General features: G+C 40.1%; 3 protein-coding genes across 3 annotated transcripts; 1 reads left to right on the top strand and 2 right to left on the bottom strand.

Moving 5' to 3' along the window:
• Positions 1-133: 133 nt before the first annotated feature.
• Positions 134-4,637, bottom strand: hspbp1 (HSPA (heat shock 70kDa) binding protein, cytoplasmic cochaperone 1). The gene is made up of 8 exons (XM_063470587.1): positions 4,496-4,637; positions 4,148-4,278; positions 2,817-3,033; positions 2,511-2,735; positions 1,952-2,107; positions 1,281-1,377; positions 1,076-1,187; positions 134-832 (listed from the first exon to the last, which is right to left on the bottom strand). Exons 2-8 carry the CDS (start codon positions 4,265-4,267, stop codon positions 752-754), a joined length of 1,008 nt encoding a protein of 335 aa, XP_063326657.1. The 5' UTR covers positions 4,268-4,278; positions 4,496-4,637; the 3' UTR covers positions 134-751.
• A 705-nt stretch (positions 4,638-5,342) lies between these two features.
• Positions 5,343-9,584, top strand: tufm (Tu translation elongation factor, mitochondrial). The gene is made up of 10 exons (XM_063470586.1): positions 5,343-5,397; positions 6,131-6,177; positions 6,269-6,407; positions 6,525-6,691; positions 6,812-7,081; positions 7,364-7,496; positions 8,211-8,315; positions 8,458-8,609; positions 8,830-8,949; positions 9,140-9,584. The coding sequence occupies exons 1-10, from the start codon at positions 5,361-5,363 to the stop codon at positions 9,308-9,310; spliced, it is 1,341 nt and encodes a 446-aa protein (XP_063326656.1). The 5' UTR covers positions 5,343-5,360; the 3' UTR covers positions 9,311-9,584.
• A 9,814-nt stretch (positions 9,585-19,398) lies between these two features.
• On the bottom strand, positions 19,399-20,812 carry kcnj12b (potassium inwardly rectifying channel subfamily J member 12b). The gene has a single exon (XM_063470585.1). The coding sequence runs from the start codon at positions 20,767-20,769 to the stop codon at positions 19,486-19,488; it is 1,284 nt and encodes a 427-aa protein (XP_063326655.1). The 5' UTR covers positions 20,770-20,812; the 3' UTR covers positions 19,399-19,485.
• Positions 20,813-23,383: the final 2,571 nt, after the last annotated feature.

Raw genomic sequence — 23,383 nt, 5'->3', positions numbered from 1 at the left:
CAAAAGCTTGTACTACATTAGCTCTCCATTTCCATAAATATTTGCTGCAAGCGGTGATTAAAAAAAAAGAAAAAAGAAAAAAGAAAAGGAAATACATTCAATTTGCAATGTTCTAAAAATGAAAGAATTTATTTCCAAATGAAATGGAAAAACATTCAGTAAACTTCCGTTTATAATATTTATATTCTGTGATTTAATGATCAAAATATTTTCTTTGACATCCATGTTTACATGTAGATTGTGCATATGGTGGCATGATGTGAACTGCTCATTATACTGTATGTTTATACACGCAATCCCATGTTTTATTAACAGTAATAAATATTATGTCAACAACTGGGAGTTTTGTTTCAAGAAAAACTGAAAAGAGACATGAAATGAAAAACTAAAGCATACTATAATAAAATAAAATAGATTTAACTAAATTCAGCATTTGTGTTCTGCCAATTAAAATAGAGTACTATACATACTACCTTTAATGGAGATGCTTGGGATGACAGTTAAGATATTAAGAATGGCAAACATTGGACTGAAATAGTTGTTTTATACATTACAATATACAGTACAATTATTTACACAGTGAAATCCAGGTACTGGATCACGTGCAACTGTCTTAACAGACCAAACAACAACAACAACAAAAAACATGTCCCAGCTCATGAAAGTTCTGTTATCTTTTCATACTGATGCCAAAACATGTCAGGGTAAAAAAAACACACAACAACAAGCAAACAAAGAAAAAAAAAGAAAATCAACGATCCATCCCAGTGTCATCTGACTGCTGCCTGGAGAAACACATAACCCTGAGTCGCTCACAGAAATCAAGTTCTTCCTGTTGGAAACAAACATGTGACTTTAAGAGACAGAAATGGAAGATTCAGCTTATTTTTTTAATTTTCAGTTTTTAAACTTCAGTTATATATCTCTTCATTGTTTACAACTAGTTAGCCTTTAACCACAATCACCTCTAGTTTTACATGGAAAAAACACATTTTGTGACTAAAATTAAATTTTGTAGCATAATCACAACATTTCTATCCAGTTTTACGATCTGATTCTCAAACACATGAATTACCTGACTTTCTTCTTTGCCTTGGAGCTCTTTGGATCTCTGTCTGAGTAATTCCTCCAGGCCCAGAGCAGGATTCCTGCAGTCTTTGAGTCCTTGTGGAAAGTCTTCCACCAGACTACACCACCATCAGAAACAAGGACGGGTACAGTTACTAATACCATCCATGAAATAATGTCAGATTTTCAGTATCATAATGAATGTTTCTTACCAGCAAAGGGCACCAAGCACATGTTCATGGACGGGTGAATGCGGTGTACGGAGAACTGATACCAGCTGCTGTACCATACCCATGGCGACAAGTGTGTCTGCGGGGGGAAATAATCAGGAATATACTTGAGTTTATGTATATCAAGCCATGTTTTAAGAAAAGCTTGCAAAAACTTTAGATAGATGTTTAAAGAGTAAATCAATTAAATATCCAAAGTAAAAAATCTGCTGTGGTTCTTCTTGTTATGGTCTACTATTATGTGTAGTTAAGAAGAAAATAGTTTTTCAATGTTTTCCCCGGACAAAGGTAGCAAGATCAGTGAGAAACACACATACTGCAAGGATAAAACTAAAAGGGAGAAAGTATAAACGTTTTAACACGAGATTTAATTGTTAAAAAATCTTTTAAAAACTTTTTATGTTATTTTACCCTTTAACTGCAGAACTTGCCATATGGGCGACTAATCATGGATGAAGAGCAAAGCTGTTCACAAACTTAAATAAAATATATTCATTTTCCACAGAAAAGGTGGCTCTATAAGCTTTTAGAGACATTATTAACCTATGTTGTCTTAATAAAAGGCTACAAAGTGTTGTATTGTCGAAGCAAACCTTCTGGTACTGGAGCAGGTTTACAGCGTTATCCTGTCTGAATGTACTTCCCATCCATACCTTTCTGTTCGGGATGTGACATCAGCAGATTGAGCAACAGGAAAGCCGACTTGGTTCTGAGCTTCTCGTTCTCTGACTGCATGCCTCGCATCAGCACTGAGAATCCATCGTGGGACAGGAAGGCCTGGAGACCTGCCTCCTGCTCTCGAACCAGACCTATGATTACGACAGGACACAGTTTTGTTGAGGGTTGTGAAGCACAGAGCTGGGACAAAAAGACGGTGCCATGTGTCATTTGGCACTAAAGAAGAAAGCAACAGATAATTTAGGCTTAAAGTTGAATTGAGAGGAAAAATGAGATATAACAATATCATAAACACAGGTGATACAGTTGGGAGGCTGGCCACTAAAAATAGCTGTTGAATAGCTGGTCCATCTAAAACATCAACTATGGGAACCAACTGTTGACCGCACTAAAATTCGCAGACTGTGACATGGACAATCCGAGGTTCTGGATCATGTATGTGAAATGACTGATGTGCAGCAATTTGTTGCAGACTTGTTGTAATGAAGCTCAGTTTTGAAGCAAAATGGACATGTGTGTTATGGCTCTACTCACATGAGACAGCGTAAAGAGCTTTCACCCTGACGGTGGGGTTTGGGTCAGAATCTGTCAGCTGCAGCAGCTTCGGCAGCGCCCCGATGCTAAGCAAGTGGAACTGCAGCTGTGGCATGTTCTGGGCACAGGAGGCAATGAGCTGGGCAGCACGCCACCTCAACCCACTTTGGGCATGATTAAGATACTGGGAGACGCACAACTCCAGCCCCCCGAGGGTCATCAGGTCTGCAGAGGACAGGATGCAGTGAGCTTACAGTGAACACATGCTGTCTTTAGCGTGCCCTCTGCTCTAATACCATTTATTACCTCTGGCATTGTCCAGATTCTCACACAGCTCGGACAGCATCTCAAAGGCCGTTTCCCGCTCATCGTCCTCATCATCGTCTTCCCTCTCTTCCTCTCCACCCCTCTCCCTTTCACTTCCTTCTTTGCACAGAACAGCCAAGCACTGCTTCATCTGCTCCACTTCATCCATCTGCCCTTTGCACAGTTCTGTAAGAGCTTCTCTTAGCCATGTTTTCCTCTGGAAAAAAGGCACAAAAAAAGAGAGCCTGAAGCAGTTTGTCATGCTGAATTCAAATTCTCTAATGTGATACCTCCAAACACGCATTAAGAAAAAAAAATAAATAAACGATGTGGACATCAGTGTCTTACTCAGACACATGAGATTTCAAGTGATGTGCAATTATATATTACTGTACGAAAGTCTTGAGTCACCCCTCATTTCTTTATATTTGACTTCCAAGAAAGACTTTCTTTGAATTTTTAAGCAGTAGTTTAGCAATAACTCTCCAGGATTTCCAAAGGTCTTTCAAAGTTCTTTCAACATTGGCTCCTTTTAAAAAAAAAACTGACTTTCAGTCCAGTCCTTCTACCTGACCATTTTTAGAAGAATGCTTTTTTGTTTGTCTGTTGAACCACTTGACATTCAAGCACAAACAAGGCATCAAACTTAAGAGACAAGGCCATTGCTGTGTCTACACAAAACAGAAAAAACATTTGTGATAGATCAAGCTAAGAGTTTAACTCTGAAAAGAGAACATCATTGATGGCAATGCCATTTATTTACTTATCAAATTTAAAAGTGTTGTCAAAGATATCCCTTTCCTACCAAAATACTGAGGACTGAGTGGGGTGGGGGGCTGCCAGCAGTTCTGATTGATATAATTTCTATACCTTGTTCACTACTTAAATTAAAAGTTTTCTGTGATCCAGTTTTGTCCTGTTCACTTCTGGCCACAATGTCCGGCTTTCTGTTTGAATGCAGTATTCTACTTTTGTCTCTCAAAGCACTCTGAAAACTGTGAAAATGTGATATATCAATAGTTTATGGTGGGATGTTTTGCAAAGCGGAGCAACACATGTTACTAGATGCTACTGTAAAAACAAAAGCATTTATTATTGTTGTTGTTGTTATCCTTTTTGGACCTACTCTACTACGTTATTACTATATCCCCGTGCAAATGAGGCTTTTAGTTGACTAGTTGCTCATTCTACTTATTTAAGCCTCAGTTCTATCAAAGCCACATTATGAAGCTATGCTACAAGCATGCGTGTCCTGGTGTGAGCTACAAAGTCGGCACCCAACAGTTTGTGTGGTCATCTGGCCTGATCCTGCTTAGGTTACAAGCACGTACCTCTTCTGACATGCGTTCAGGAGGGGCAGGACCCTCTGCAGCGGATCCAGCCTCCACTGCGAGCTGAAGGACCCCTTGGAGGTTCTGGGGATATCTCCTGGTCTGCCTGTCTTCTGACATGGTGTTAACAGCTAAAGGGTAAAGTGGAGAAAAGAAAAAAATCAACAAGACAACTAAAGGAAGATTTCAAAATAACCTCAAGTTAATTTAAGTGTACTAGCAGTGGTACCAGGTAAAGCCCCACAGTTTATATACCAGGATCATACTTTACTACAAACATACAACTCTGCTAATAATGCAAAACCTGCTGCTAGCCTCTTATAACAACGGCTATTATTGCCCACTTACCTTTAAACCGACTCCAAAACAGCGTAAAGCTAACAGACGAAGTTTCTCTCTGAGCTCAGATACAGCTCTCTCCCTCTATAAACACAGAAACGTGAAAGCGCTGGAACGTTCTAGCTAGCTCTTCATCTCACGAGTGGCAAGGGGGGCGCCATGTTTTACCGTAAAAAGTAAACCAAATGGGCAAGCAAAGTAATTTTTGGATACTCTTTGCTCTCAAATCAACGTCATTTTAGACTTTCCATTTTTTGCTTTAAAGTCAGCCTTTCAAAATTATAATGCTGAACATCTGACTGACAGTATTACCTCAATATTTAAAAATTCATAGACGCAAATTGTCCTATACTAGTATAGTTACGGTAATCCAGTAACGCTGGTACGCACAATTTACAAAGAGAATTAATTACATCAAAATAAATATATGCAAATCCCAGAAGAAACGTGTCAGAAGAAACTATGAAAGCATATCGATTGCGATATGTTTGGTATTGTTTATGTATCTGTTATAAAATACACACAGCTTAATAATGAATGTAAAACATAATATTTGCCTTTTAGATATCAGCAAACATATTATTAACAAACATTAAGTTCAGGCTACTTGGGATTGCTCTCTTATTTTTATCATAATAGCTACATTACTCATACTTTCTTTAAATGGGTTTTAGTCTTTTGCTTAGTCTAATATAATAACATACAATAGTAGTATTAGTAGCAGTTACATTAATAGTTACTGTTTTGCAATGTGAACTTTTTACGCACCAACTTAAACATGCGCATGTGCATGTACGTAAAGGAACGACATCGTTGGGGCTGGGAGATTATTTTCTTGAATTCCGATCGTCTTTGGTTTGTCAAGCCAGGAAAGATGGCGGCGCTTGTGGGGCTGCGTGCGTGTTTGTCCGGTAAATATTGTTTAATTTATTTAAATTATGTGACTCTGCTTGCATTTCTAACAGTTAATTGATTTACACCACCTTTATTGATTTATACATAATATCAAACACTGTTCGGACATTTAGAAGGACAAGAATATGAAAATAAAATGTGATGCTGTGTCTTCCGACAGCAGAGCAAGGTCACGTTACCAGTGACGGTTAGCTAACAATAAGACTAACCGAGGATGAAGAATGATTACTAAAATCAGCACCTGGTAACCAGAAACGAAGGGAAACATACTGTTGATATAGGTAGTCTTTAAAGAGAGGTGAAGCCGTCCTTTTTGGATCTAAAGTCATCAAAATGGATTAATGTTAGCTGCAGCTGTTAGCATGATATAACCTGCCTGGTTTATGCAAAACTCTTTTTATTAGCGCTCTATATGGCACAGAAGCATCACGGCCGGTGCGAGTGCAGTACATCCAGAGCTGTGCAGACATGCTGGCTGAGATTTTGAGGAAAAATGTGTGTGGCAGTCAGTGCTAATCTCATCTATGTGAGGGCACGCCTGCACTGATTGAAAGGGAAATAAGGGCATGGACACCTAAATGTTCACTGACACAGAATTAATACATATTTCCGCATTTTAAAAAGATAAATAGTTTAAATATGTTTGGCAATGTTTTAATTATTGTGTTGTGGCACCAAATAGTCACTCTTTATGTAAGTTTGTCCAACTTTTTGATTCCCTCTTCTCAGCCCTTCAGCTTTCTTCACCAAGCCTCCTGCACAGCTCCTTCAAATTGGTAAGTAGTTGCATGAAACAGCATGCTGCACGCTGTGAAGCATTGATTTTTTCGTAGTGGTTAAATTATTGGGTTCTTCTTTGTCACGCAGTGTGCTGTGCCTCTGAGCCGGCGAACCTTCGCTGCGGAGGCGAAGAAGACGTACAGCAGAGACAAGCCCCACGTAAACATCGGGACGATCGGCCATGTCGATCATGGCAAAACCACCCTGACGGCAGCCATCACAAAAGGTAGATCCACTCAAGCTGCTGCTGTCACACCGGTCTGGACACAGTCTCGTGTTAATGTGTGTAATAACTTTGTTTAGTCTAAGGTGAATTTCTTTCACTCAATTCGATTCTCCTCAGTGCTCGCTGATGCTGGTGGTGCCCGCTACAAGAAGTATGAGGACATTGACAATGCCCCAGAGGAGAAAGCCAGAGGAATTACCATCAACGCCTCGCATGTAGAATACACCACAGCCAACAGACATTATGCTCACACAGACTGCCCTGGACACGCTGACTACGTCAAGGTATTTTTTTAAATTTTTTTTCCCCCTTTTCTTTTACCTGGATGCAGCCTGATGTTACCAGGTTGTAATCCCGCCTGTTTGTTTGATCTTATTAGAAATGTGTCTGCTTTTCTTTTTCAGAACATGATCACAGGCACAGCTCAGATGGACGGCTGCATTCTGGTGGTGGCAGCCACTGACGGCCAGATGCCTCAGACACGTGAGCACCTGCTGTTGGCCCGGCAGATCGGCGTAGAGCACGTGGTGGTTTTCATAAACAAGGCAGATGCTGTGGAGGACAAGGAGATGCTGGAGCTGGTGGAGATCGAGATCCGCGAGCTGCTCACAGAGTTTGGCTACGACGGCGAGAACACACCCGTTGTGATTGGCTCTGCACTGTGTGCTCTGGAGGTGAGGAGAAACACTTTGTACTCGCAAACCAGTCGCACCTCTGTCAGTCAATGAAATTTCAGAGCAATTTAATTTTGACATTCAGAAGTCAAAATTTTAGGATATCTCAAATATTCAGCTTCTGAGAAAATAATTCGAATTTTAAAGCTGTCAAGTCAAAATTTTGAGGTAACCTCAGGCAAGTTTGTATTTTCATTTATTTTATTTTCCTCAGTGGTGGAGAACAAGTTTCAAACTAGAATGTGATGTGTTTTAATTAGATTTTTTCCCCCTCTACTTCAGAACAAAGCTCCTGAGCTGGGCGTGAATGCAGTGATGAAACTGCTGGAGATTGTGGACTCTTATGTTCCTCTGCCCAAAAGAGAGCTGGAAAAACCTTTCCTTCTGCCCATTGAAGGGGTTTATTCAATCCCAGGTAGGAGAAAACACTATCTGATATTGTCAGTCTGAAGCTAATTGGGTAGAAATATTGGTGACTTCTCTTGATTTCCATTGTTTGCATCATGTAAAGTTGTAGGTAAATGGAAAAACAAAAGAAAACAATAAAATGTTTTTAAACCAGGATGCAGAACTCAAAATATCCAAACATCCAAATCAAGATTCACTCTTTTAAGAAATAAGGCTGAATTTTTAACCATTCATTTTAACCATTGGCTCCGTTACTTTGTCAGACTGTCATCATGCACAACAATTCTAAAAATTCTAGGCAAAGTACAAATAAAGATTTAAAGAAATTTACAAAAGAAATTAATATGCAAACAGTAAAATGAGTCAAAAGGACCTGAGCTTCAAAATCTGGGTATCAACTTTGCCATAGAGATCGATGCTCCAGTGATGTATTGTGCAGTTTTGTCACATGTTGCAGAGCTTTGCTGTACTGAACAGTGCAGCTCCCACCAAAGCTACAAAGAAACATTTGTACGGTGTTTTTGTTGTTCATATCCCACCAACGACGTCTTCAAAGTTAATTTTGTCATGATGCAGTCACAGCTTTGGAGCGTCAGTAGCACAACTCATTAGTGATTTTACCAATTAGCAGTAAGACGATTGCAGATCTCTGACTCTGTTTCTGAACTGAGAGCGAAAGTGTCGTGTACTTTGAGTCTGAAGGTTCCTGCTTGTGTTGCAGGCAGGGGTACGGTTGTGACGGGCACTCTGGAGAGGGGCGTCATCAAGAAAGGAGACGACTGTGAGTTTGTGGGTCACAACCGCAGCTTCAAGTCTGTAGTGACAGGTGAGGAACCTCCTATAATGTTAAGATATGAAATCATGGATAAAACATGACAGCTTGCAAATGAAATGTATTTTGAAGTGTGCATCCCCTTCATTTGTCTTCCAGCTTAGTTAACTTTTGTTTTTATTTTTCTTGGGTGCAGGTATTGAGATGTTCCACAAGTCTCTGGACCGGGCAGAGGCAGGAGATAACCTGGGCGCTCTGGTCCGAGGCCTGAAGAGGGAGGACGTGAGGAGAGGGATGGTGATGTGCAAGCCAGGGTGCATCATGCCTCACCAGAAAGTCAGAGCTCAGGTGTGAGAGCCACAGAGTTTGACTACAGAGGGTTTTAATTATTTAAATTGGGGCAGTGTGACACTCAGTGGACAGATCAGGAATAGCACCACCTTTTATTGAGATTTAAAGAAAATTATTGATGAGTTTTCTACAGTTATCACAGTTTTATAAGCAGTAGTACGTGTTTATATATAACTGGAACTCTGCTGTGTGTGTCTGTGTGCGCTCTGTGTTACAGGTCTATGTACTGAGTAAGGAGGAGGGAGGCAGACACAAGCCGTTTGTCACCAACTTCATGCCCGTCATGTTTTCTCTCACCTGGGACATGGCCTGCAGGGTCACTTTACCTGCTGACAAGGTGTGTGTCTGTGTGTGTAGTTGTAAGTGCTGTATGTCATGTAAGGACATCTTAAACCTTTCAAGTGTTGTTTGAGGCGTTCAGTGGTGATTAAAGCTGCTGTTGCCTCTCATTTATCTGCTTTCTGCATTTATAAACATTGATTTCAGAGGAAACTGATGGTTTTCTTGGTCTTTTTACTTTCCTTTAGGAAATGGTGATGCCAGGTGAGGACACCTCATTGATGCTCACTCTCCGCCAGCCGATGGTTCTGGAGAAAGGCCAGAGGTTCACTCTGAGAGACGGAAACAGGACCATCGGCACCGGGCTGGTCACAGAGATTATGACCACTACAGATGAAGACCAGTGCAACTGGGGCTGAGGAGGGCCTCTGCAGAGGGCTGGGCTCGGGGATGGAGTGGGTTGAGGGGGTGTGTCAGGCAGGAGGTTGAATGTGTGGCTGTCTGTGTCTGGTCAGATCGAATAATTATAGAAATACAAATGAACAATACATAAACACACGCAGATGAACAGGATTCAGGAGAGGACTCGCAAAAACGCATGGCTCTGTTGTGCAGGTCCGCCCGACTAAAACACCTGTGATGTTCCACTGTCAGTCAACATTATGTCATTTATGTAATAAAATGTATTTAATAATAAAACCGCCTCCTTTGTTTTGTGCTACTTGTTCGTGTGTTCACGTGCTTGTTAAACCAACACAGATGCTGCTGAGAAGATTTTTTTATTTATTTATTTTTAAACAACACAATCGCTGAAAAAAGTAAATAACTGCTTTTGATTCACTGCAAAACTAAAAAATATTAATCAAGTTAAAAAGAGGAAAATGTCCTGGTAATTTTCTGCCACTATATTATGGACAGTTTCCTAAATGGGAACATTTATAGTTTGGTAAAAAAAAAAAACTGCTAATGCAGAAAATTCATTCATTTAAAACTATGTTTTATTGTATTTTTAGGAAAGTCTCCTCAATGTCTCACATTAAATTTCTGAGTTGGTCACTTTCCATTTTTCCATATTTTACACAACATGACTCCACAGTACAAACAGTATCCCTGTGTGTAGAAAGGTTAAAAGGCCACAGGAGGGCAGCAAAGAAGTTCCTCATCAAAGAGTCAAAGTCTGTTGTATCGTTTATGAGGTATAATACACTGAAAACAAACTACGAATCCAACTACAGGATTTTGCCGAGCCACCTCATTAACAGTTTGATGCTCAGCAATGTGAAAAAGTCTTGGTCCACATCCTACAATAGGAGCCAAACTTTGTTTGAGCAATAGTTCTTTAGGCTTTTTAAAGGTCCTTTAAAATTGTTTTATTTTTTTGTTTTTTTCAGATACAGATTTAAGATTATATGCTCCCTAATCTCTCTTACATGTAATTTAGTTTTGCAGTTACGGAAGCGAGTGTGGGGTTCAAATCCACCATGTTGTCCTGAGCCTTTGTGTGTGGAGTTTGCATGTTCTCTCACGGGTACTCTGGCTTCCTCCCACAGTTAGTGGGGTCAGGTTAATTAAAGAGTAGGAATGGTTGTCTGCCTCTCTGTGTTAGCTTTGTGACGAGCTGGCGACCTGTCCAGGGTGTACCCTGGCTCTCGCCCCGTTATAGCTGGGTTAGCCCCCCCCTCCTGCCCCCACGACCCAGATAAGCATAAGAGAATGGATGGATGATTAATTTTGGTAAATTTGTTTTAATACACAATATCACACTGCACTGTATTCTAAATGATTGGTTTATATGGGTTGAGGGATAATTAAGTAGCATCCATGATTGTTTTCCTTTGTTTTCTTCAGTTACATGTGTGCTGCACCCATCCTCTCTGATTTGAGCAAAGGTGGAGGCTGAGGGTGAAGTTTCTTTAAAAGCAGAGGCCAACCAAATGAACTACTAACTAACATGAGGATAAGTAACGTTTACATTAAACGGTGGGTGCATACAGTGTATAAAACTCACCCAAATACTCATTCAAAAAAGAGTCGATACTGCAGGTCATCCAAACAAAGTTTTCAGGTTTAGAAAAACTGTTTTCTACATAACCAAACAACCATGTGCATCAAATGAGATTAATGGGAAGATTGTTTCATAGCTGTTGGATGGTGACAGTGTTCGACTTTAGAGCCTTTCAGCAGGTCTCAGCCAGCCTGACCTCAGTGTGCACTAAGCAGTCGGTGTCCCTCTGCTCGTTCATTCCCAGAAGGAAGTGCTCCAGTTGCTCCATGTTTGCTGTCGGTATTTGAGTCAGTGCCTCCTGTAATCCAATCAGCTCCATGCTGTAATCAAATACTGTATGTCTGCAGGAATCGAGGCTGGAGCAGCAAGTACTACTGAGTGATGTGCTCAGCTGGAGGGTAAACATCTCCATGAGCAAAGTTACCTCTGCGAGACAGACACAGATGACCAGACTGAAAACTGTAGTATGTTTCACTGATACAAACCTTGGCTGTGTGTTAATACTTAATGCTGAATGTGGTTCGGCTGTGTTTAAACCTGCTGGGGATGTTTGCTGAATCATGCAACAATAGTTTTCTTCTTCATTTTAGCAACAAGAGATGTTTTAGGGTCGAGACTTGGTTACAGGGTTAGGTTGGACCCTGTTCTTCATGCCATGGATTCAATAAGGAAAAATTTGGTCTATGCCGTGTTGACATGACAGCATCACACAGCTGCTGCAGATTTGTTGTCTGCACGTCCATGATGTGACTCTCTCGTCCATCACATCCTAAAGGTGCTCTGCTGGATTGAGATCTGGTGACTGTGAACTCACCAAACCAGTTTGAGTTGATTTGAGGTTTGTGATAAATCTTACTGGAAGGAGCCATTAGAAGATGGATACAACTACAAGGCAGAATGGGTCCCTGCTTTCACGCTACTTAAATTCTTACAAAACTCATCAGACCAGGTGATATTTTTCCAAACTTCTGTTGTCCAATTTTAGTGAGACTGTGCAAACTGTAGCTTGAGTTTCCTGACAGGTCAGTGTGGTCGCACCTGTTGTGTATAGTCACATTTCTCGAGTTATTCATTTTTTTCTTAGATTTTTCCCCCTTTTCTTTATTACATAATGATATCCAAGCAGGCTTCTTTAGCACAGCTTCTATTAGAATTAGATAATAGTTTACATTGGAGTCAAAAACGCCCTGATTTCCTCCCTCAGTCTTTCCCAGACAGGGCGGTGTTTTTCTTACCAGCTATGTTGTTCCGTTCACGAGTGCACTTCTCTAACCTTTAAGCTGGTCACACCCCTCAAAAGAATAGCATGACGCTGCCTTAGCTGCTTGGTGTTGCTGTTAATGGAAGGAAAAGCTGCAATATAATATAATAATAGCAAGAAGACGCTGCAGTGGTTTCCGTGACATGTTCAGTCTTGGTTAGAAGTGACAATGGAAGACCAGCGAGAGCTTTAATGGTTTCGTTATCAACATGAAGACTCATTACCAAAAGCCTGATTATTAGGACATGAACGTTAGTTAACTAGGATCTAAATGCAGAGACCTCAAATCAACTTTTAAGGTTTTTCCAAAGCGATGATTAACGACATGGGAGCAACATTAAGCTCCAGGCTGTTTTTGTTATTAAACCTGTCCTAAACATTTTCAACTCCACTAAATTGAAATGAGGAGGCAACAACAGTGCTGCGTCTATTTTTGTCTTCTCTAAAAGGGCCACATTTTATGAAGGAGCATTAGAGACACATAGAAGAATTTTTTTTTTAATAATTTGTCCATTTTGAGATTAAACTCAAAATACTATTTAGCACATAGACACGGTGTGGTGACGAGTATACGGACGTTGAACAGAGTGTGCAGAAAGCTGGACCAGTTGGCTGGATTTGTGCAAGATGTAATAGTTGGCAATGGACAGATGCAAGGATATCGATGGTTACACCCTGGAGCAGTATAGAGCGGGTATGTTGTATCACAAGACACAATAAGACTAGTTGTTACACTAACTCATCTACACTAGGCATTTTGTAAGGGGGTACAGCAGCCGTGGCAGTGGTTTGACTTTTGAGCCACTTTTTGGCTTATTAGCAAAATTAGCAAGCCTCCTGGGTTTTTTGCCTTTTTTTAAATGTGTTCCAAATACTGTCTCGTAACATTTAACCTTTTTTAAAAACAATTTGTTGCATTTTAACAACAGATAGAACATGCAGGAACAGGAAGCAAAGTGTTAAGTAGCACCCATGCCATATATGTTCTTGCACACAGAGAGTGTGTCATCTTTTGGGGTTAAGTTTTCTTTTGTTTGTTTGTTTCTTGACCAAAAGCTCCAGAAACAATGAGATTGCAGCGTTTAGTAAGTTCAGCAAATTGAACTCTATGCGTGACTTTATAGAATATAATCGAGGTCTAAAATGTCCGGAGTTATTGCTTGAGGAACGGAAATGCAGCTGTTAGTGCTGCATCATGTTATTTTCTTTTTTCCATCCTCCACCTCCTTCTAGGAGCTAAAGTAAAGAATAGAGCTGGTCCAATTAAGGCTGAATTTGCCTTTCAGCAACCCACTCTGCATGTTTGAAGACTGACCCTCAACGGCTTCTCATCCTCCACAACAGTGCAGAGTGGGTGGGAAGCATCCCAGGTTTATTCTCAGTGCTCCTTCCATCACACACAGCACATCTCAGAGGATACAGACGGATAAAAGTAAGAGATTGTGCTTTCATTTGGCACTAATAGCATGAAAGTCAAATGTAATTAAATACAGAACAGTTTGCCACGAGTTTAATATTTCTCACAGCCTCACTTTGACTCCTGATATGTCAGGTCACATTAGCTGGTAATTGAGTAAAACTAGATCTGGGTAGAATTACGATTAGACAGAGGTACCACCAGCACATAGGGGCAATAAAATATTTGCACATTTTAACCAAATTTGGAGTGTTTCCTATCAGTGGAGACTTTCCGTGACTGTGAAAGAGAGCTAAAGAGAGTGAAAATAACCTGTTAAACTACAGCAGGAACAGTGACGAAGGCTCTACATTAGATTTCTGTGGTGTGAGTATATGGGCATGTGATCCCTCTACAAGTGCTCAAGGTTACAGGGCAGCGAAATCCAAAAGAACTGCCAAGTCTTGCGTGTGTGTATGCAAAGACGTGACTGATTGGTTGCATAAGAACGAAAGAAGAAACCTCTGACCCCAATCAGATACCCTCAAACCAAATCACAGCCATAAATCAAAGTCCATTCCTTTCTGCTTATCAAACGGCTCACTTACTTTCCTCAGTCATGCTACACCATACGCACTCATCAGATGCTTATTGTAGGATTATTCATGTCCTTAGTGTCTGACTACCACAAAGGGCAAAAAAGAAGGAAAGCTTGGCTTTATCAGACAGATTTTATTGTGGTAATGAGCGGAGGAGTCTTTCTTTTTTCTTCTTTTTTTAGTGCATCTCCCACTTTTAAGGTGTTGTCTCGCACAACAAATGAAACTCTGCAAGGAAACAAAAAGAGTTTGGCTTCAAATGCATTTAGTGGAAAAGAGCAAAATGAGGTCAGAGATGTTCAGTTCATTAGATGTCATTTCAATCCTTTAGGCAAAAAGAGTATTTCCAGTTTATTTATTTCTCAAGACACTAAAAATTCCAATCCCTTACTTTTATAAAACCGTGTGCCAACTTACACTCACCCCACATTTTATTAGGTACACAGTGTGTTCACCTGCCACCAGAGGATCACCGGAAACATTAGACCATCAACACCTGATTGAATGGTTCAAACAAGGCAGGATGGATCCATGCTTTCGTGCTGTTCATGCCAGATTCTGACATTACAAGACCAGATAACCTTTTTCCAATCTTCCACTGTCTAATTTTGGTGAGTCAGTGCAATCTGCAGCCTCAGTTTCCTGTTCTTAGCTGACAGGAGCGGCACCTAGTCTGGCGTTGTGCTGCTGTAGCCCGTCTGCTATAAGATTTCACGTGTTTTGCATTTGGAGATGCTCTTCTGCATACTTTGGGTGTAACAAATGATTATATGATGCTTTCCTTGAAGCAGTCTGGCCATTCTCTTCTGACCTCTACCATCAACAGAGCGTTTTTTCAGGGAACTCATTGAATATTTTCTTCTGTTGTGTGGGAAGATCTCAGTAGATGAGCAGTTTCTGAAAGACTCATACCAGCATCAACAACCGTGCTATGTTCAAAGTCATTCAAATCACTTTTCTTCCCCAGTGGCTGCAATGTGATTGGCTGATGAGACATTTGATTAAGAGAGCTGGACAGCTGTACCTGACAAAGTGGCTAGTGAGTGTATATATCTCTCTGTCTATAATTATGAGCATTCAGCCTGACAGATCAGAAGCAAAAAATGTATTTACAATAGACTGACAGATGTATTAAACTTTTTGCTGTTTTACATGGAAAAACTCTGATCATACTCTTGGTGCATTTGAACCAACATTTGTTTTCTAGAGCAAACCTATTCTGATAGTTTCAGCACGAGTCAGCAATATATAGAGATATACAAATGTGTTGAAATGTGCTGAAATGGCAGTTAGGTGCCTAAGTTAACCCACATAGAGTTTTTAGTTTGATGAATATGGAGGGGAAACGAATTCGTCTCTCCTGAGATAAAACACAGTCTGACCTATTATTCTTATTAAGACGAAAAGGAAGATTAAGACAATGTTCCCTCCTCAAGAAAAGCATCAGACTGTTAAAAAGAGATTAAATAGCAGAACAAAAATTAATAAAGTGCATCTGTTCAGTGGCTGTTATCATGTCTTTTTTTTTAGCCCTGCATGTAATCTTCCACCAGATGAGCAGGTCAGAGTAAAACTAGGACGCTCAGGGTCACTTTGCTTTGCTTAGCTTTTTTTTTCACATTCGTTAATCTCAATTAATAAACAGTTCAAGGTATCTTGCACAAGATTTGATTAGTTGCACTGATTGAGAATGTTAAAATGTTCTGATTTTACTCTAAATACCTGTTTTGCAGAAAAAAATATGACATATCTTCTGAAAATCCCCTCTGATCTAAGACTCTATGAATCAACAGACTTTATATAAACATAGTTGTTGTGTCAGGCATCGTCTTTTGGATTTGTCCTCGTAAAGGGCTCAGATGTGACACAGTATTAGCCCACTCTGTGTCCCATGGGTCACATATGGCACAGTGCTTCATTTCAGATGACTTTAATTAGACTCTTCTGTTGCCAATGGGGTCCCTCCAAAATTAACTTTCAAGTTTTTTTTGTTTTGTTTTTTTTAACCAGTGAGTCGTTAGATCTTATTAGTCTTTGCTTATTTCTAAATATATTTTTTCACATCCACACAGCTCAAGTTGACATTTTGATTTGCAGGATAACATTTATAAGGAGAAAAGTGGGCGGTTTTATTTTTATTTTCATAGTCTGTTGCCTCTGAGAGGAACGGACAGATTTATTTCCAATGAAAGTTCTGACTCAAACTGCGAAATGTACAATCGTAGCTCAGGGGCTGTAAGTGAGCAAAGCATGTCTGAAACATTGCTGACCTTGGTAGTAACACCAGGTGAAGTTATCTAGGTAAACCTAGCAAACATGCTTTACATTATTACAGGGTTCAAACATCCAAAGAAATGATCTTTTTTGTGGAGTCACTGGTTTAGCAGAAGATAATAAAGGACGTGCTCAGATCAAATCCATTGTAAGCTAATGTTAGCATATCTGTGGTTCATTTTCCATGGTCTAGTTTCATCATCAGCCAAGCTATAGTTGCAACATTTACTGTAATACTGATTGTAAAAGCCTTTTCTCTGCATTTTTAATCTGTGGAGGATACAAAAGGCCCACTAATAAAAATATAATCTCTGTCTTGGTCGTAGTTTATAAGCTAAGCCACTTTTCCTCAACCAAAGAACTTCTACTTTTTCTTATCATAGTTATATGGAGGAGTGAAATTTGTGATAGGGGACATGGGCTGTTCTGCACTATAATCTACCTCCACAGTTGTTGTGGGGCATTGGCACTGATTTTGGAGTGGATTTGTGGGTCTGTGTGTTTTTACAATTGCTACGAGGCAACAACTGTGCTTTTGTTGGGTTAATTGAAGGCAGGTGTATTTGACTGTGCTTCCACTCTAGTCTACTTATACTCCACATAGCAAACAATGCTGCGTATTTTTCCTGTTTCTCTGGCTTGCTGAGGATGGGGTGGTCGTTGATCTAGCAGGATAACCGCTGAATCCAGCTGGCTTTGAACTGCGTGTCAGTAATCCAGGTCATGATCTTGAATGCTTAAAAAGAAGGCAACTGGATTTTTTAAGGTTTGTGAAGATGTTTGTCCTCTCAACAATCAGCTCTCTTTAAATTTACACTCATGGCCAGTGATCAGTGGTCATGACAATGGAGCTACATTTGGTTATCATGAAAATTATTTGTTTATAATTTCAGAGAAATCTGCAGTCAGGTAAGAAATGAGAATTCACTTGGATGAATTATGAGATGCCAAGTGAAAACTTCCAGATGAACTTATTCATCTTTGAGCATTTATTAGGACAGCTCACATAATAGTGGGAGATGAAGTTTCATGCCTTTTTTCACACCTTGGCTCTTGTCACGTGATTAATACTACCCACAGGACCACTCCCAAGGGCACAGCCATACTAGGGGTTAGATACCTGAGATTCTCCACCACTTGTTTTAAAACTGAAGAAGCCTGTTGGGTGATAGGCAAAATGTTCTCAGGAGCTTAGAGGAGTCCCGTTGCCTTCTTTTCAAGCATTCAGGACTGTGTTTTGTATCCATTTTGCAAGTTGGACTCTGTCCCTCCCACCCCCCAACTTTTAAGCACAAAATACTGTAGCTGGGATTGTTTCCTTCTGATTTAAGTGTTTGTCTAATAATTCCCTGAAGTGATCTTTTTTCTCATAGATGGCTTTTGCTCAGACCTAGAATTTGTGTGTTACAAATACCTATTTATGTACAAGATCAATGCACTTTCTTTATTAGAAGGTTTTATGCACTGGTTCTGCAACTTGTGAGAGTGCACGTTTTGGGCTTGAGGCTTTTAGCCTTAGTCTTTGTATCATGATAGTCACAAGAATTTCTATATTTAAGAACCCTTTTCTTGTTTTAAAGACTTCACAAAGTCAGCTGGACACAGCCTTTTCAGCCAGATCGCGAAACTAACAATACCTTGATTAAGCAGCTAGGCAGAGCAGATAAAATCATTAGCCAGACAAAACCGATAGTCCCAACCTGGAAAAGCTGATCCTGTTTATCGGGAACTGTCTCTAATTAAGGAGCCTTTGTTTGGAGCTTCTATTATGAGAGTAAACTGCATAATGTGTGCAGTACCAGTGGAAAGTTTGACAATGATAGTAATAGTTACCAACAGAAGTGAGCAAACTAGTTCTTCAATGGTATATTAGCAATGAAAATAAGTGATATCAGGTTACAGCATACTTGGAATACTTAATACATGGTAAGACAGTTCAATATCTGTGCAAAAAGGAAAACAACCAAAAAGGGAAAAGGAATCATGTGTTTATTCACTGTAATGTGGTGTTAGTTTGTTTCTATGTGTCAATATTGTAATATATAGTACATAACAAGAATAATCGATTTTATAAACATTTCTGAATTCAATTAATTATCCCACTCATTTGCTTTCCCCTGCTGTCTAGCACCACTTTCTCTGTGTAAGCTTCTTGCAATAAATTTAATTTAATACACACTATGAAGTGTCATGACTTGGTGTCCCTGGTAAATCAAACTAGCAGCGGAATCAGTTTGGAGCTCCAAGATTATCATAATTTCCAGCAATGTAACAAGCTGTACAGGAAAGCTATACAAGATATTGCCTTATCCATATTTTGTCCCACTCCTACTCGTAATGCCACTGAGTTTCTAGTAAACTGCAAGTAATTCAAATGAAAATTTAAGATCCAACATTTGTCACTGGCTGAAATAAACAGAGATGAATAGTTTTCCCTGCTATATACAAAACTTACAAATGACGTGACATCATTTGTTTCCCCTTTGTGATAGAAATATGTATAACTCTACCTTGTCTTGCGCTCATAACTGCATTTGTGCCAACCAGCCAAGTCAGTCGCTAACGGTGTTTAATGAAGAGCATTTAATTATTGTTGTCATTCAAAGAAGTGTTAAGTTTGCTTAGAATGAAAATCTGTCTCTCATCCACTTTTTTGATTTACACTTTAGTTTTTATCAGTTGAGCTCGGAGAAGTATTCTCCAGGTTTAGTTTCCTAAACAATAACTTCAAGTTCAGTCAAGTTCACTGCACACGTCGCTGCAAATTTGAGGAACCTACAGATAGTCCCGCCATGACTGGGAAACATTTCTCAAAATATTTATACAAAACTATGCTATTGTCATGCATTTTATTACTAGGAACTTCTGCAATTGTAACATGACAGCTGTTTTTCATAAAACTCAGTGATCATCTCTGGAGAGCCTGAAACGTCCACGGACGAGCTTCACTACTCTGTACTGCTGGTCCTCCACCTGCCTCAGCGGTGTCCTCATATCAGCAGGATGACAGTCATAGGTCACTTCATGTGGCGATACTCAAAACAAGCACCGGACAAAGGTTAAATCTCAGATTCTCTACGAGAGGGCGTTTCGTGTTCGGTAAATGTCGACTCATTCACTAACTCAGATGGACACTCTCTGTCCTGCTCTTTCTCCATGTCTCCCTCGTCCTCCTCATCCCTGCTGATGAAGGCCAGCTCATTCTCATAGCAGAAAGAGTTGGCGCCAGATGTTGGGAATTTTCTCTCCTCCATGTCTTTGGCGCTGCACCTGGGGGTGGATGGTACTTCGAATGTTTTGTGAAAGTAGGCATAATCTATCCTGTACTGGTTCTTCTCCTCGAAAATGACGGGCTCAAAGCGGTGACCCCACAGGATCTCCGAGGGCAGGTACGAGCTGCGTGCTTGCGTCGTCATGGCTGTGGCCTCCACCAGCCCTTCAAGTATAATTACTATCTCAAAGTCAGCTGCTTCAAGATCTTGTTTGCTGATGCCAAAGAGTGGACTTTCTTCATCAATTTCGTGTATGACGGTGAGCGGGGCAACCAGAAACAGGCGGTCCGTGCCTTTGTCGTATCCGACGTTCATGTCGATCTGATCCAGGGGGATGTACTCGCCTTCCTCTGTGTAGCGAGGCTTCACCAGCTGGGCTCTCACGTGAGCTTCCACGATGTGGCTCTTCCTTAGGTTTGCAACTCTGAACATGAGGCACAGCTTCCCATCGCGCATAGCGATTACTGCATTGTGGCTGAAAAGTAGTGTCTCTGCACGCTTTTTGGGCCTTGCCATCTTTGCCATGATGGCGCCAATCATAAAGGCATCAATGATGCACCCCATAATAGACTGAAAGACCACCATGAAGACAGCTGCTGGGCATTCCTCTGTGACAAAGCGAGCTCCGTACCCAATGGTTGTTTGGGTCTCAACGGAGAACAGGAAGGCAGCCACAAAGGTATGAACGTTCATGACACAAGGAACAAAACTCTCGTCCCTTCCTTGATTGTCCATGTCACCATGGAGCAGGCCAATGACCCAGAACGCAAAGCCAAACATTAACCAGGACACCACAAACGCCAAGCTGAACAGCAGGAACATGTATCGCCAGCGGATATCCACGCAAGTAGTGAAAATGTCAGATATGTACCGCTGTGACTTCTCATCCATGTTTGCGAAATGAATGTTGCATTGGCCGGTCTTGCCGACAAACCGGCTGTGCTGTTTGCGTCGTGTGTGGATCTTTCCATTGCCAAAACTGCCCACAGCAGGCATAGTGCTCAGTCTAAAGCCTTCTTCTTCACAGGACAAGAAGCTGTGGTGGTGGTGGTGGGCTCTTCCCACACTCATGCCTCAGTGGTGCACAGCCACAGGGCTTCACGCTATCAGCCTGGCTCATACAAAACTGACCAGGCTCAGGGGAAGTGCCCAGCACTGTAAAGGTCGCTGTAAAGGAAACACAGGCAGAATATTAATACACAACATCAAATAATAGGGAAACAAAGAGAATTGTATTTACCTTAATTTAAGCAAAGAATTGAGATAATCATCAGAAGGTGTAGGGTCACATGGTTATCAGCGTTGTGTATCAGATTCATTAGTCAAGCCCAGTGAAAATGATGCTCTTTTCTACTTCAATTTCCCCTTCCTGAAGTACCTTTGGCATGATTGAATTAATTTTTCTCTATTGATTTTGATGTCTTCTGCCATCCACATTACAGATATTACATTTCTTTCTAAACCAAAGCACGTCTACTCTTATAAATGTGTCACTGCTGATTTCGGTTCAGCTCTCCACGTAGCTAAAATGATCATCTTCAGGTTTTTTTTTAAGTTGCTTATACGTTGCTGAAGTAAAATAAAACAGACATTTAATAGATGAAATAATTTTTAATGGCATCCAATAAAAAAAATTCTGCTTTGCTTTCATTCCACCTCTTCTGTCAGAAATTCTGCGGTATATACAATGAATGTTTCACTGTTCAACAAGGTACAGAAATAGCCAGCTAATCCAATGCCCTGCCATTTTATGTGACGTGTCTTCTGTTTCTTCCAGCTGGCAAAACTATTAGAGTCACTGGAGTACAGTGATGAGGCTGTGTGATTCCCTTGTGAGGCTGAACTGAAAAGTAATATGGGCTGAAAAAGATGGGGCAGAACAGCGGGTGTCATGGAGATAGAAATGGTTTGATGGCAGAAATCAATGGCATCACTTCAGGCACTTAATGGGATTTTTCTTTCTGAAAAAGATGCACTTTATGTGGAGTAAACCCTTTTTTCACGTGTGTGTTGTACTAAGTAATAATGTTTTACAGCATGCAGAAAGTAGATTTTCAAAGCAAAGTTTTACAAATCATGTCATTACAAAGCTTTTGTATGACATTGCACCTCCTTCCCAACCAACGAAAAACCCTTCAACTTGCTGTGATTCAGTGTTAAAAATAATGTTTGCACTCTTATTTTCTTAGACGTATTACACCTTCAGTTGCGCAATATGCATGCAAAGGTGCATATAAAAATTTCTTTTCAACAAAATGAGTAAATGTGTTGGAATGATCTACCCACACCTCATTTTTTGAAATGTTTTTCCCAAAATGTAATAACTGTAGAGAGTTTTCATTCCATATTTGGTGCTGACTTCAACAAAATTCTGCTGTGGACACAAATTTTGGTGACTGTTAATTTACATTTGGGCGATGTACGTTTAACTGGACACTTGAACCAAACAGAAATAGAGAACACAACATAGCATTCACAGGGGGATGATAAAATGAACATAATATATACAAAGTAAGGATTTATAGTGGAATAGATTATAATAGAAAATAAAAATATAGATATGAATAATCGCTGTATGTTTGACAACATTTGTGCAAAGTTTTGTTTGATTAGTTAAAAAAAATCTGAAGAGAGCATGAAAATTTGCAGACTGGTAGATTTTTTTTTAAAAAAAGTCTGTTGTTTTGAAACAGGGCGCGCACGCTCTGGCCAAATCTGCAGCTGACATCTTGTTTTTAATAATGGCCAACATGGTGTAGTTCCTCAATAATTTAGAAGTTGGAAATTCTGAGTTCCCAGATGTAATTTTTTTTATGGAACACCTCCTCAACTCGGATTTCCCACTCGGAGAGTCAGAACAGACCAACATACCCCGAATTAGCAAGCTAAGATGGCGGCACTGAACGTAACCAGTAGCATCTCTTCTGCTACTGTTGTGCATTTTTCACTCACTAAATAAGCCATACACAGAGCACTGATCGGGCTTTATCCATGAATGTGTGCACAAAAAATAAGTATTATACTGTATTGCTAGTGATAACTGAGTGGCTTAGCTAAAAACCAAAACAGATCCTGTTTTCCCTCACTTTTTCTGGAACGTGCTAACTCATGAGTGATGTCACTCCTGAGTTTTAACTTCAAGTTCTGAGGCATCTGAAATAGGTTACTGGTTAGAACGTAACTCATATACAGTAAAGCTAATGTTGAGGCCTGGGTTTGAATTTGCTCCGACGCTGTTAACCACATTTTCTTTGTTCTAGTTTTCTTATCTTCTGCCTACTGTCCTATAAAGGCTAAAAAACACAAAAATATATATGTGTATAAAAAAATACCTATTAAAATGCATGTTTTGAGAGCACACTGAAAAGGTAAAAGCCTCTGCGCTTCTTTTACATGTGGCTAAAACGTAGCTGCGCCTGTGATTAGGTCTGTGTCACATCGAATTGTTTGCAATAATACTGGTGTAAAGTTTTACGTGATATTAAAATGTTACATTGCGACATTATTGTTATAGCTGTGTCATTAGTTTACACTCCCCAGTGTGAACAATGAACAATGCAACAAGCCAGGACGTGTCTGTAGTTTGCAAAGTAAGCAGAAAAAGAAAATTGTTTTTAGTCAAGATGGAAATAACAAACTCGTTTCACCACTTGATGCTAAAAAGTATGCTGTCGAGTGCAGCCAG

Source organism: Pelmatolapia mariae, linkage group LG4, assembly GCF_036321145.2.
Source record: "Pelmatolapia mariae isolate MD_Pm_ZW linkage group LG4, Pm_UMD_F_2, whole genome shotgun sequence".
In the NCBI taxonomy this organism is placed as follows: domain Eukaryota; kingdom Metazoa; phylum Chordata; class Actinopteri; order Cichliformes; family Cichlidae; genus Pelmatolapia; species Pelmatolapia mariae.
This window is presented reverse-complemented; position numbering and strand designations above follow the sequence as displayed.

Bases quoted from the DNA above. Each gene is read 5' to 3' on its own strand.
- kcnj12b (XM_063470585.1), bottom strand. From the start codon at position 20,769: ATGAGTGTGGGAAGAGCCCACCACCACCACCACAGCTTCTTGTCCTGT.
- hspbp1 (XM_063470587.1), bottom strand. From the start codon at position 4,267: ATGTCAGAAGACAGGCAGACCAGGAGATATCCCCAGAACCTCCAAGGG. The intron at 1,188-1,280 runs GTAAGAAACATT...ATGGTGGTGTAG, and splicing joins GTGCTTGGTGCCCTTTGCTG to TCTGGTGGAAGACTTTCCAC. The intron at 833-1,075 runs GTAATTCATGTG...TGTTTCCAACAG, and splicing joins AAGGCAAAGAAGAAAGTCAG to GAAGAACTTGATTTCTGTGA.
- tufm (XM_063470586.1), top strand. From the start codon at position 5,361: ATGGCGGCGCTTGTGGGGCTGCGTGCGTGTTTGTCCG. The intron at 7,082-7,363 runs GTGAGGAGAAAC...CCTCTACTTCAG, and splicing joins CTGCACTGTGTGCTCTGGAG to AACAAAGCTCCTGAGCTGGG. The intron at 8,316-8,457 runs GTGAGGAACCTC...TCTTGGGTGCAG, and splicing joins CTTCAAGTCTGTAGTGACAG to GTATTGAGATGTTCCACAAG.